The sequence below is a fragment of the Sciurus vulgaris genome (genome assembly GCF_902686455.1).
Source record: "Sciurus vulgaris genome assembly, chromosome: 1".
Lineage (NCBI taxonomy): Eukaryota > Metazoa > Chordata > Mammalia > Rodentia > Sciuridae > Sciurus > Sciurus vulgaris.
In genome coordinates, this window is record NC_136461.1 from 8,397,694 (window position 1) to 8,411,934 (window position 14,241).

At 56.0% G+C, this 14,241-nt stretch overlaps 1 protein-coding gene across 2 annotated transcripts in view; it reads left to right on the top strand.

Moving 5' to 3' along the window:
- The first annotated feature begins 1,243 nt into the window (after positions 1-1,243).
- The window catches only part of TNFRSF8 (TNF receptor superfamily member 8), a 61,867-nt gene continuing 48,869 nt past the window's right edge, over positions 1,244-14,241 (top strand). For both annotated transcript variants that reach the window (XM_079118509.1, XM_079118510.1), the window contains exon 1: positions 1,244-1,467. In XM_079118509.1, the coding sequence (XP_078974635.1) occupies positions 1,405-1,467 (63 nt within the window). In that variant the 5' untranslated portion in view covers positions 1,244-1,404. The remainder of the gene's footprint in view (positions 1,468-14,241) is intronic.

A 14,241-nucleotide genomic window follows, 5' to 3' on the forward strand; every position in this document is an offset into this window, starting at 1 on the left:
ACAGACACACATATCACACAGACACACACATATACACACAGACACACAGGCACAGTCACACAGACACACACACACAGACACACACAGACACAGTCACACAGACACACACATATGCACACAGACATACACACAGACACAGTCACACAGACACACACATATACACACAGACAACACAGACACAGTCACACAGACACACATATATACACATAGACACACACATATGCACACAGACACACACACAGACACAGTCACACAGACACACACATATACACACAGACACACACATATACACACAGACACACACATATGCACACAGACACACACACAGACACAGTCACACACACACATATACACACAGACAACACAGACACAGTCACACAGACACACACATATACACACAGACACACACATATGCACACAGACACACACACAGACACAGTCACACAGACACACACACATACACACAGACACACACAGGCACACATAGACACACACACAGACACAGTCACACAGACACACACACACAGACATACACATATGCACACAGACACACACACACACACAGACACAGTCACACAGACACACACACACACACAGGTGCACATGCACACAGGCAAAAGCACCAGGGACCTGCTGCCCTCGTCCTATCTACTGAGTGGACCAACACGAACTGCAGAAGGGATGGAGGGAGGAGAGACCCAGGGCACGAGCGGGAAGGGGTGGGAGCTCCAGGCCCATGAGCCTCTGGGGTGAATGGGCATTGCTTCTGTCCCTCAGCGAGGGTGCCAGCCATGCCTCAGCAGGCGAGGACCGCAGGGGCAGAGCGCTGTGGTGGATGACCTCTTGCTCTGCTCCTCAGGCCCTGCAGTTGTGGGTCCACCACCCGCCCACCACCCCGCACCCAGACCCGACTTCATTTCTCAGCAAGCCTCTGAGTTGGAAGGGGCGGGCGGCTGCTCTCTCTGCAGTGCCCACTCCAACTGCCCCTTCTGAAGGCTCCCAGGAGCCGGGCAGGCGGCTGGGGTGACCGTCATGGGGCTGGGGGCCCTGTGCGTCTCCCCTCCACCCTGAAGCCCCGCTGGGACCAGCCCAGGCTCCTCGGAGCCACCCCCTCGAATCGGGGGCGGGCCATTTAAACGGCGAGGGAGTGCCTCCGGGCGTCCCGGGGCACGTGTTCCCCCCTTCCTCGCGCTAGAGGCTGCGTTCCTGGAAGCGCTTCTGGGCCGGGGGAGGGAAGAACCAAGGCTCAGCCCTCGGAGAAGGGGCCGTCACTTTTGAAGTGACTTCACCGCGTGCGGGCGGGTGCCGCGAGGTGGCCGGCGCGCCTGAGCTCCAGGCGGACCGCACGTGGGCGCCGCGCTTCCCAGGTGGGCGCGTGGCAGCCCCGCCTGCGCCCCACCCGGGATGCTCGCCCTCCGCGCGGCGCTGGGACTCTTGCTCGTGGGGATGCTCCGAGCCTTCCCACAGGTAAGGCGGTGACAGGAACCCGGGGAGGCCCGGCTGCCCGTGTGGCGCGGGGGCGAGTGGAGGGCAGGGACATCCTCACTGCCTCCCCACCGCGGGGCGAGGGGCGGGTGACGCGTGTCCCCAGGTGGGAGGCTGGCTGGAAGGCCCGTGGGGGCCCCGCCTGCCGATCCTGGAATCCACCGGTGCATTCACCTTAACTGCACTGCCAGCCACAGACCTGTGGGGGTCCTGGGCAGACCAGGTGTGGCCTCCCTTGGCTGGAAGAGGTTGGTGGGCCCTGCCCGGCTGTGTGTGCTCCCTGCCCACTCCGGTCTAGGCTGGCCACTGGCTGCAGGTCTAGGGAGAGAGGAGGGAGAGCGTGAGGCCAGCCCAGCTTCCCCACTCCTGTGGGGCCCACGGCTGTGTGAATTGAGTACCCTGGAGCACAGGGTGGACATTGTCCCTGGAGAAGGGCTGACCTGTATTGTGGGAAACCCCAGAAGAGTTTGGGAAGGGCAGGGGCACCCGTGATCCCGGAGCCCCAGGAGGATTCCAGTTGAGGCAGGAGGACCGAGATTGCCTGGCCAGCTGGGCAACAGTGGGACCCCGGTTCCAAACAAAATAAAAAGACTGGGGCGTAGCTCAGTGGTGGAGCGCCCTGGCGACCATCCCCAGTCAAGATAACAAAAAGACAGCGTTTCCCATTCCCCAGTCGCGAACCCTAGACTACCAGGGTCGGGGGAGGATCCGCCGGGTTTGTGAGGATGGAGAGCCGGCAGCTGGGTACAGAAGCGGAGGGAGGGAGGGAGGGAGGCGACAGCCGTGGTTGCTGGTGGGGCCGCCTCCTGGGCCTGAGGGAAAGCGGGTCCACGCTGGGAAGTTTGGTCCTCTCCCCCTGAGCCGCAGGCAGGGTGGGCTCCAGGCAGGAGGGAGAAGACAGCTGGGAAGGGGGCTTCCCTCTCGAGCGGGGCAGTGCAAGACACCTGCCTTGCAGAGGGCAGAGGGGCAGGGCCCTAGCTGGAGAACCCCACCCCAGCTCCCCAATCCCCCATCGGGAAGGGAAGAGTGTGGGGTGCCGGCCGATCAAGGGAAGGAAGGAGAGGCTGGACAGGAGCTGGGGGAGACTGTGCTGGTGTTTGGTGGCTGAATCTTGTGTGCTCCAGAGTGAAATCCCTTTTTAAATAAAAACAAAACAAAACAAAAAACCCAAAAACTAGGGGCTGGGGCTGGGGCTCAGTGGTAGAGCGCTTGCTTAGCATGTGTGAGGCCCTGGGTTCAATCCTCAGCACTGCAAATGAATGAATGAACAAGATAAAGGTGTAAAAATACAATTACATTGTAAAAAACGATGTATTTATAGTCACATGGGATGTGTGACTATATCCTAAAAGCAAAAACTGTAAATGCTCCAGATAAAGCTGGATTTTTAGGTATGTAGGGTTTTTTATTTGCTTGTTTGTTTTTGGCACTGGGGATTGAACCCAGGGACACTTAACCACTGAACCACATCTCCAGCCCCTTTTAAATGATTTTATTTAGAGACAGTGTTTCCCTGAGTTGCTTAGGGCCTCGATCAATTGCTGAGGCTGGATTTGAACTTATGATCCTCCCTACCTCAGCCTCCCATGCCTCTGGGATTACAGGTATGGGCCACCACACCCAGCTGAACCCCAGTTCTTACACATGCTAGGCAAGTGGTATACCACTGGGCTACACTATATCCCCAGCCCTTTTTAAAAAAAAAAATTATTTTGAAATAGAACCTTACTAGATTGCACAGGCTGACTTTGAACGTGTGAGCCTCCTGTCTCAGCCTCCTAAGTAGCTGGGGTTACAGGTGTGCACCCTGACCTGGCTTCTTTACAGACCTTTGTAAACGCATGGCCAAATTTATATTGTTTTTGAAGAAATACATAGGGCTTTCCATACACCATAACCTCTGGTGCATATGATTCTTCATTTGGCTTTCATAATGCCTACCATGTCTTGGAGAGCTTTCCATTTTGATATTTTAAGATCCACTTACCTTAAAATGCTGCAGAGTATTCTACCAAATGGGGAATTTCTTATTTATGTCCGTGAAGAAAGAGTGACAAGTCTCCCTCTACTGTTTTAGTGGTTGGCTGTCACCATGGATCACCTATGTGGATGCTTTGGGGGAATGGGATTTCTTTCCTGGAGATGAGGCTGCGGGGTGAATATGCATTCAAATTAGAAAGGAGACGCCAGATTGCCTTCCAGGGGGTCTGTGAAAGGTGCCCTCCAACACCCAGCGAGTGGGAGCCGGGCCAACTTCCCCAACGCTAATCTTCTGAGTTTTGCTTTTGTGACTGGCTGGCCGGAGGGGCCATACCCTATTGACATAATTTGCATTTCCCGCTTGCTAGGGAGGCTGAGCACCCCTCAAGGGCTCAGACGCTGGGTCCTTCCTGGCAGGAATCAGGGTGTCTGTGAGTGGGGAGCTGCCTGTCCAGCCCATTACCCCTGCTGGCCCCTCTAATTTTCCCAGTAAAGGAATAGGCAGCCCATTGGTGGTGGTGGGGGGGATCCCAAATCAGGGCTTGCACTTCTTTGAATTTTAAATCCTCCTTTCATCTCCATCTGATCTTTTGAGACTGTTCTTTTGCCGCTGGTCCCTAAGGTGAGAATGCTTTCTGCAAAAAAGATGTGGCCTGTGACACCCACCGCTCTTCCCAGGAGTGGCTTTGGTGTGACCTGGGTCGACTCTTGCAGATCTGCAGAGTCCGCAGCTCCATCCTCCCCCCCCCCCCCCCGTGGGTGGGAGCAGAGGCTGTCTGTGAGCTCCTCTGACCTAGAGTTCCCCAGCATCGTCTTCCGGGCCATGCAGGGGCTCCCAGAAGCCTCCCTCCCACGTCCCCATCCCAGCTCCCGGTGCCTCCGTGGATGTGGATGGAGGGCATTCTTCTGAGTGACCCTGCTGAGGTGATGGCCAGACCCTGTGTGTCTCACCTCCTCCAGGAGCTCCCACTTTCAAGGCTTAGCTAGTCTTCTAGAAAAGGCTGAGGTGGAAATTCCAGGTACTGGTGAGAGGCTGGGAGGACCTCTCTGCTTTGGCTTGGTTTTGGTTTGGTTTTTGCAGTTGTGGGGATTTAGCCCAGAGGCACCTGCACTGAGCTGCACCCAGCCCTTTATCTGTTATTTTGAGACGGGGTCTTGGGGTTTCACTGGCCATCCTCCTGCCTCTGCCCCCTCCCCATCCCCAGCAGCGGGAGTTGGGGAGGGGTACAGGCAGCTCGCCCAGCAGGCTTCCTGGTTTGATGTGACTTTTCCAGGGCTGCTCAAATCCAGAATTCCTTCCGATGCACCAAGAAGGGACCACCAAGAAGGGACGGGCAGGAGCTTGGGAGGCACCTAACTCAGCTTGAGAGCAGTCAGTGCTGGGAGGAGGGCAGCCCTTACTGGAAGTTTCTGCTGCTCCGACTCATATCTGCCCCAGACGGGCTTCTCGAGTAGATGTGATTCATCCTTAGGTCGCACACGCCCCTCTCACCCCTCACCTCGGGACAGCCCAGGAGGAAACCGGGGGAGTCTGCATGGATGGCCAGCTTGACCCAACCTGGGTCAGATGGCTGGGGTGGCCCATCTGGGATCCTGGTCCCCATTTTCAAAAGTAGTCCTAAGCCCCAGGCCAGACACGCAGAGTCAAACTAGAGGCCGCACCAGGCGGCCGGTCCCCAGCCTCCCTCTTCTTCCCTGGAAGGGACCTTGTCCCAGAACCTGCAGTGGAAACCCACCTGCCTCGCTAGCAGGGAGGAGCTTTTAACACACCGCTCAGCCCCTGTGACATTCCCCCAAACGTTTGCTTGTTCAGCAATTCCTTTTATTACTTATTAGGACTCATGCATTTTTATTAGTTCTTTTTGGTTATGCATATCTTGACATAATAATCAAAGTGTGAAGAATAAGTGGCTTTAATTCAGTCCCCAGTACTTCCCCTTCCCCTCCCCTCCTCCTCCACGGTCCCTCCCCTCTCCTCTACTGATTTGTCTGCTATTTACAAGGGTTTTTTGTTTTTTTTTTAAATTGGTGTCTTGTGGCTATCCATGATGGTGGGAGTCACTGAGGTATTTTCAGGTATGTACGTAGGAAGGTGAGGTCAGATTTGTTCCAGTCTTCTTCCAGATCCTGTCCCTCCTCCCTCCCCTGAATCCCCTTCCTTTGCTCCACCGATCTTTCATTTTGATGGATTTCTCCACTTTTATTTTTTCCTTTTATTTTGTACTAACGTCCACATATCAGAAAAAAAACTTCTATCTTTCTGACTTTCTGGGTCTGGGCTTATTTCATTCAGCTTGACAGCCTCCAGTTCCATTCATTTACTGGCAAATGCCATAATTTCATTCTTCTTCATGGCTGAGTACTACTCCATTGTGTTTATATACCACATTTAAAAAAAATCGATTCGTCTACTGACTGGCAGATTCAGCAGATCTTAAAATGAGCAGCTGCCCTGTGGCTGGCACAAAAAGCTCCAAGGGCTTTTGTTTCAGGCTATCACTCTCTGCTCATGTGCCTCCGGTGACTGGGTGGTCACTCCTTCCAGAGGCCGCTCAGGTCGTCGGGGAAGCTGTGACTGAAATCTACCTACTGGTTCTGGAAGCGAGTTATCTCCCTCCTTCTCAGAAATACCCCTCAGTGACGAGAAGCCTGTGATGGGACCCCTGCTGCCTCACACCATCTTCCAGAGTCTTCCTCGCGGGACGTGGGCTGGAAGCCCCTCCCAGCTCTTACCAGCACACGCATTCAGCAAAGGCCCACGGACACCCGCCACAGGGCCGCGGTCAGCACCATCAAACTCGCAGTCTGGCGAGGGGCAAAGGGAGATTGGAAAATAAAGACTCAATACAGATGGCGAAGATGAAGCTGAGATCAGGTGGAGCCTGCCCTCTGATGGAGAAGCAGATCTAGAGTCACGCCAGCAGTCTTGATTTATATAGGTCTCATTATCAGGTTAAAGAGGATGCAAGCTTTATTCTTTGTATTCAGGAAAGTTACAGAAAGTAGACATCGATATAGCTTTTCCACAGTTGCAATCCACAGTTGCCAAGTGCAGTGTTAGGAGCTTTGTGTGGCTCTCGAGAAAGTCCACTGTTTAAAGTTACTGTAAAGGGCAGGAACCGGAGAAGCTGGAGAAGCGGAGCTGGTGAAACATGGTGGTGGCTAACATGAGAATTCCTTCCTTCCTGGGAGCTGCGTGCCTGAGATCAGGGTCAGCGCTGACTGGCCCTTGCACAGAGCCTGCTCAAGCAGGGCGTTGCCACAGCAGCTGAGCATCCTGTGCCCATGCACAGGAACAGTCCCAGGCACTGGGCATGCCACAGCCATGAGGTCCTCAGAGACCCCCCATCTCAGTCCCTGCCCTCCCATCCTCTGTCACCGCTCTCCACAGCACAGCACAGCAGGTCTCTGCCCACGGACCTGACATCCTGCCAGAGGTGATGGACAGTCCAGAGACTGTGCTGACTGCAACGAGGGAGGACCACCTGCCAGAGCCAGAGACGGGCAGCTACCTGGGTGGGGCCAGGCCAGCCTCTGGGAGGTGGTGACTTACACACAAGAGGAAGGGAGCTGGCCAGTTGGGCAGAGACCAGGGGAGAGGAATCAGGGATCCTGCCCACACTGGGGGCTCAGCCAATGGTCAGATGGTGGGGACAGCCTGCCGAGGGACACGACAGTAACTCGGGGGAGAGCACACATTCTGTGTTGCCCAAGTCCAAGTGCCAAGTGGGGGCTGGTTACGGAAGCATGAACCCCATCACTGCTACCAGAGTTTGGACCCAGATGTGGATCTCGGTGCCACAGTCCAGCGCAGAATTCCTGGTGCCATCTGGACCAGGGCCGATGAGCATCAGCCTCCCCTATTGGAGTTGCCCTACTTCTGTTAATTTCACCCAAGACCCCATATTTGTTCTGGCTACCACCTCATCCTGTTGGCTTATTCCAACCCAAGGGTAGGGTCTGTCATTCATCCTGGTGACATCTAAGGTTAGTTTTCTTTTGGTGCTGTTAAACGTGTCACAGAATTGGTGGCTAAGAACAAAATATCTTATAGCTCCGCAGGTAAAATCCAAAATGACCCGCAGGACCCTGTTCCTTCTGGGGGCCCTGGGGCAGAACGTTTCCCTGCCTCTTCCAGAGGTTGCCTGCTGTCCTTGGCCCATGGCTGCACACCCCTGTCACTCTGCTGCCATCGTCACATTACCTCACCGACTGTGACTGTGACCCTCCTGCCTGCCTCCTGTGCGGCCCACGGGGATAACCTGGCATGATGGCCTCCTCTCAGGAGCCTAACCCTGATCACACCAGCAAGGTCCCTTTCTCCCCGGAAGGTCACTCGTCACAGGTTCTGGGGACTAGGACGAGGACATCTTCCAGTGGCCCTTATTCTACCCCAACGGTCATCTCACTGCTCTGGGCCTGCCTGTGGCCACCTTGGGTCCCCCTGGGGGACTGCGAGCCCCTGGCCAGAGGTGGGCCTTCTCATCAGCCGCCCACTCCACACCGGGCCCACACTCCTAGCTGTGGCGACCTAGCAGGTGGTCAGCTCTGGGTCATGCTTCCCCACGCATGCGATGGGAAGTAGCGGTGGTTCTGGCTTGGCCACCGTGTGGGGATAACAGATGCCGCGGGCGCAGCGATCTGTACGGAGTAATGTTCGTCGCACGGTTCTGGAGGTCGCGCGTCCAAGATCAAGGCAGGGGCACCTGGCCTGGCCGGGACGGTGCTGCACCTTCCCTGGCGGAAGGGCAGAGAGGGGGCCGGAGGGGATCTCTCGCCGCCCTTTGCACCAACCCATCGGGCAGGGCGGAGCCGGCTGGGACCCGGGCCTTGCGATGCTGGGCGAGCCTCTTCCACTGAGCTGCACCCGCCCGGGACTTGCTTCTGAAGCTCCACCCAGCAGGTTCCTCTGGGGCCTCTGGGTTTTCTGGGCTGAGAGCTCCCAGAAGCTTCCTCCGCAGCTTCAGGAGATTGGCCGCCTCTTGGCTGCCGCAGCGCTAGGCCTGTTCGCCGGCCTGGGCGGTGCCCAGTCCGAGCGGCCTCCGCAGCCTCCTGATGGTTCCAAGCCTCCAAGACCACGGATTTAGACTCCACCTTCCTGCCCAGGACACGTGCAGGCTGGGACCGACCAAGGCGCCTCCAAGAGGGTCACAGCCAAAATACCAGCAGGAGGCCCTCCCACCACGCGGTCCCTTACAGTCACGGTCATCCCGCGGTGGCTGCTGTGGTGGGGGATGTTCCTCCAGGGCTGGGGCGCTTTTGACCGCCTTGTGGTATCGTTGAGTATGTGGCCCAGACTCTTGCTGTGGTCCAGACTCTTGTGGTAGCCTGAAAAATGTGGTCACAGAAACCAGCATGGAATTTCTCCAGGGCAGGAGGACCGTCCCTGGGGAGGGAAGGCTAAGCAGTTGCTGAATTTGGACTCAAGCCCAGACCTTGGTGGCACTTACTCACTTGCCTCCATCCGCAGCCTATTTGTAGCTCTAGAACTTTCCCTATTGTCAAAGGTCCTTTCGCAAAGTCACTCTGGGGGAACAGCAGTTCTATGAGAACAGGGTTCTGTAGTCAACTAAGTTTGAGGAACCGTACATGGTATGTATCTACTCCGCACCCCGCCAGGACATGCAATTTAAAATCAAAACCCCTTCAGTGGAATTTAGTGATTCATTCATTCTTTTTTTTTTGTGTGTGATGCTGGGGATTTGAACCCAAGGCCTTGTGCTTGCAAGGCAAGCACTCTACCAACTGAGCTATCTCCCCAGCCCTCATGATTCTTTTGGTTACATTTGTTTTCTGTTTTACCCACTGTCTCTGGACCTCATGTAGTCCCAGGATTTGATGAAGACGTACTTGGGAAGCTGCAGTTAAGTGTGACATGTCCCTAGGGTCAAGGGCCCTGAGTCCGGCTCTCTTCTCCAGCTCCCTGCCCACCCAGCACCTACCGCCCAACTTTCCAGCTTTTGCTGTGCCTTTGGCCTGATGCCCCCTCAGGTCCTCTGTCACAGTCTTCCTTGTCCTCCAACAATAAGTGGAAGTGCTCTTCCTGCAAGAACCTGTTATGAATCCCCCAAATTAGCTCTTTTTCTCTGCTTATCTCCTGGTGCCTAGGATATTTTGTTTTACATTAGTGATTCAAGAAGTTTTCTGTTCTCATCTATGGGTTTCTCCTTCCTTCCTTCCTTCCTTCCTTCCTTCCTTCCCTCCCTCCCTCCCTTCCTCCCCAGATTTTTATTTGATATTTCCTCTGGGCCTGTTCTAGGAACTGTCCTCATGAAACTTAACCATCTAGAACTGACCTCTGTACTGCTCCAAGGCCAAGCCCAGTGCCTGGTTCATGTTGGGCATGCTGGAAGGGGACTGTATCTGTTTGTTTGGTGTTGCTGTAACAAAATACCTAAGGTAAGGAACTTTATAAAAAAAGAAGATTATGCAGCTCACAGTTTTGGAGGCTGAAAGTCTAAGATAGGGTGAGCCCATCTGTTCAGCCTCTGGTGAGGTCTCTGGTTGCATCACAACATGGCTGATGGCATCATGGCAGGGGTGCTTGGGAGAGGGAGAGATCACATGGTGAAGCAGGGTGCCAGACAGACTCAGGGACCAGACTTTCTCTTTTTTTATAACAACTTGCTGTCTCAGGAACTAACCAGAATCCCTTGAGGATGACATTAATCCCTTCCAAGGACCTAACCTTCTCCCACTCAGCTTTTGAAGGCTCTGCCACCTCCAAATCCTTCCACACCAGGGACCAAATTCCCAGCATATGGGCTGTTGGGGGGACAAACCACGTCCAGCCCATGGCAGGGACTCAGGTTTCTGTCCTCTTCTCCACAGACAGTGGTTTAAAACACCACAGGTTGTCTTCTTAGAGGGCAGTAGTTCCCAGGTCCAAAACGGTGGCCGTGGGCCACAGTCAGTCATGGTAGGGTCTCCTTCCTGTCCCGAGGCCCTGGGGGGCCCCACGCCCTCATCTTTTCCAGCTTTTGGAGCCGCCTGAATTCCGAGGCTCAGGGCCCTTCCTCCTTCTTCCTGGCCGGCAGCGTGGCTTCTCTGATCCTGTTTCTGTTGCCCTCACATCTTCCGACTCTGAGTCTCTCCAGTCTCCCTGTGGTGGTGTCCGGCCTCCTGGAGAAACCAGGATCTTCCCTTGTCCCAAGGTCAGCTGGTCAGCAGTCTTAGTTCCAACTGCCACCTTGGTCCCCTTTGCCACCTCAGGCAACTTGTCCACCCGCCAAGTCCAGGGTACAGGGTGTGGACACCTCTGGGGATGCTCTTCTGCTGACCACAGACCCCCCAGGTCTCCTACTTCCATCCTACGTGGGACTTGCATCTCACAGACGTCCCCTCAAACAGGGTGTCCACCTGCTCCTGAGGTCCCTTGCAGCCAGAGCCGGGATCCATCCTCATGGCCGTTTCTGTGCCCGCTGTCTGGATTCATCTGCTGATTGGGTCTGGGAAGCACAGAGGCCTGGACACTGTCCCTCAGCACTGGCAGGAACTGGGGGGAGCTCAATATGGCTCCTGCTTATAGGTGTGAGACCGGGAGGGCTGCCACCAGGAGCAGACCTCAGTGCCTGAGGTGCGTTCAGGGTGGGGCAGGATGACTGTGGTTTCAGGGGTCCCCCGGTCAGGTGCTCCAGTAAGTGCTGGGGGTGGAGAGGGGTTCAGAGCCCCCTAGGGTTAGATGACCAAGCCCAGCGTGTTGTGGGTATTCTGGTGGCTACTTCTCAGCTAGGGGGAGGTTGGCAGAATAAGAGTCCTCTAAGCGTCCACATGCCAGTCCCTGGAGCCTGAGGGACTGGCAAAAAGAACTTAGTGGAGGGAATGAAGGGTAACCACCTGAGGTGGAGAGACTGTCATGGATTATCAGGGTGACCTTGGTCCAGCTGCACGAGTCTCAGAAGCAGAGAGTCCTTCCTGGCTGTGTTAGAGAGAGATGATGTGGAAGAAGAGGAGGGAGCCGGGAGGAGGCAGCCCGCCACTGGTGGCTTTGCAGATGGCCGAAGGGGGCTGTATGGGATGCTTTGCGTTGCAGTAACAAAATAGCCCAGTCAAGAGGTTTATTTGGCTTATGATTTTGGTGACTGGAAAGTCCAAGCAGCATGGGCAGAGCCCTGGGGAGGGCCCCCCTGGCTGTGTTGCAACATGGCGGAGAGGGGGAAAGGGAGACAGGCTGCGTGCAGAAGGCCAGCGGGGAAGCCGGGACCTCACAATCGGCTTGCCCTGTACAAAACATCTGCGGCGGCAGGGCCACCAGAATGTGCTCCCACAAGGAAGGCCTCGACACCCTGGTCGCCTTCCCCTCCGCCTCACCTCAAAGCTCCCCCACATCCCAGTGCCACCATGCTGGGGACCAAGGTGACAACATGTGAACCCTTTGGGGGATGAACTCAAACCACACCCAAACCACAGCTGGGCCCCTGGCAGGCGGCAACCTCCAGAACCTGGCAGCCACCTTCAGCAGGCAGCCAGCAAGGAAGCCGGACCCCAGGCCTGCAGCCCGGCACCGAGCTCTGTCCACAGCCCGGGTGGGTGAGGAAGAACGCCTTGACTTTAGCCTGCTGAGGCCTGGTCTGGACAGGGTGACCAGGGAGGGCTCTTCCGAGGAGATGGCACACACGAGCGAGGGCCTAGGGGTGAACTGTGGTGTCCCAGGTGAGGGGCAAGGGGCGGGCAGGGGAACGGGGTGCGCTGGACCTGGAGGGAGCAGGTGGGGTGCCAGTGGGGAGTGGGAAGAGGGACAGGGTGTCAGCAGGCAGGAGGGCAGGCGGCGGGGGCAGGGTCTCTTGGACAGGTCAGGTTTTCAGACTTTATTCGCAGATGGGTTGGAAACAGTCTGTGTGTCTTCCAAGGGTACAGGAACCATCAGATCTGTGTCTTCAAGAGACGCCTCTGGCATCTTCTCTGTGAGTGGGATGTGGGGACAGGGTGACAGGAAGAGACCCTCACATGGCCATGTCAAGTCTAGAGGGCAGGGAACTAAGGACGAGCTGGTGGACTTGGTAAAACTGCTGGTGAGGCAGATACGGCCAGTGACCAATGGGGGGCAGGGAGGAGGCCTTTCTGAGGTCCCAGTGGGGACCTGGGGATGGGGCTCGGCAGAGCCTGGTAGATCAGGCGCGTGCAAGATCGGATTCAAATTCTGGCTGAAGCACGTGGCTGACTTAAATCAAGTTTCTTCACCTTCCTGTGTTTCAGTTTCCCCAGTTGTGAAATGGGCTGGCTCTTAGAAAAACTTTCCCTGGCTGGGCGCAGTGACGCACGCCTGTAATCCCAGCAGTTTGGGAGGCTGAGGCAGGAGGATGATGAGTTCAAAGCCAGCCTCAGCAACTTAGCGAGGCCGTCTCAAAATATAAAGTAAAAAGGGCTGGGATGTGACTCAGTGCCTAAGTGCCCTGGTTCAGTCCCCAGAACTCGTCCTGCCAGAAGCAATTGATGCAGCGTTTCTTCTTACTTTCCAGCACTTCTCAAACGTTAAAGTGCATTTGACACCCTATGGCTCTTGTTATAAAGCAGGCCCCCATTCAGCTGGCTAGCTCTGGCTTGCGGTTTGGAATTCAGCTTTGGGAGCAGCTTCCCAGGTGATGTGTGCTGGTTGCTGCTGGTCCCAGCTCCTCACCTTGAGTGAGCAGGTGTGGGGACACTGAGGGGAGGTTCCCCAGGTGGGGGAGGGCTCCCCATTCCCCTCTGGCCCATTGGGGATTTTGCATTTGACTTCAGTCCTAGACTCTGGGCTCCCACAGGTGTGGCCCTGCTTCTCTTCCCCTTTTGGCTGGGACCAGGTGGGGCTTTTTGAAAGTGAAATTTAAGAGGTCCGAAAGGGAAAACCAAACCAACCTGAAAATAGGCCTGGGGTGGGTGAGGGCTCAGGCCGCCCTCCCAGTGCTGCTTGGGTTGGACCCTGGGCCTCTCCTTGCACAGCTCAGCACCCTGTGGACACCTTGCTTGGCCTCCGACCTGCCGGGGAACCCCACCTAAAAGCCCCCCCGCCACTCCTCGGTCTTCCCCCTCCCACTCTTCCCTTCCTGCCCTCCCCCCCCCCCAAGCAGAAGCCAGAGCAAAGTCCCAGTTGGTGTCCCTGTTCCCCAGGGGCAGAAGCAACTGCCGTGGGGAATGGTGGGTCCTCAAAATCTATGTTATTTTTTCTTTCTTTTGTTGTTATTTAGGTCCTCGACATTGAGAGGTTCAGATTTCCCCAGGTGCTGTAGAGGCCAAGGCTGTTGCTGCCTCTGTGCTGGGACAGGGTGGGTGAGGAGGGCACTTGTGTCTGGGCAGTGGGACAGATGGGGAGGACAGGGGAGGCCCAGGGTAGAAGCTGTCCATGACTGACGTGTGGCTGGGCCAGCTTTGGGACCCAGGCAGGCTGCCAGGATGACGCTCAGGGCCCCTGGTGCCACCTCTGGTTTATGTGCTGAGGTACCCTGGAGAGGTGGGTTGTCCCTTCTGAGAGTGACAGGTCCCGGGGGGCCGTTCTGGTTCCCATTCACCCCTGGCACAGCATAGGGGCTGATGCCCGTGGCTCTGGCCGGAAGTCAGTCGACCACGCTCATCCTGAGCCGCATGCAGGGGATCTTGGGCGGCCTCGGGAGCTGGTGTCCATGGTAACAGGCCTCATGGACTGCTGTGGGATTCTCCAATTGCTATTTGTATCATTTCCGGACACCAAGTGTCCATTGGCTTGTCCCCATTTTCTGGGCTCTTGTAAATGACATCACAGGTAGAAAAAGTCCCCCAGTGTCTCTGCTGGAGAAGCTGGTCTCCGTGGCCTGGGGCATCTGG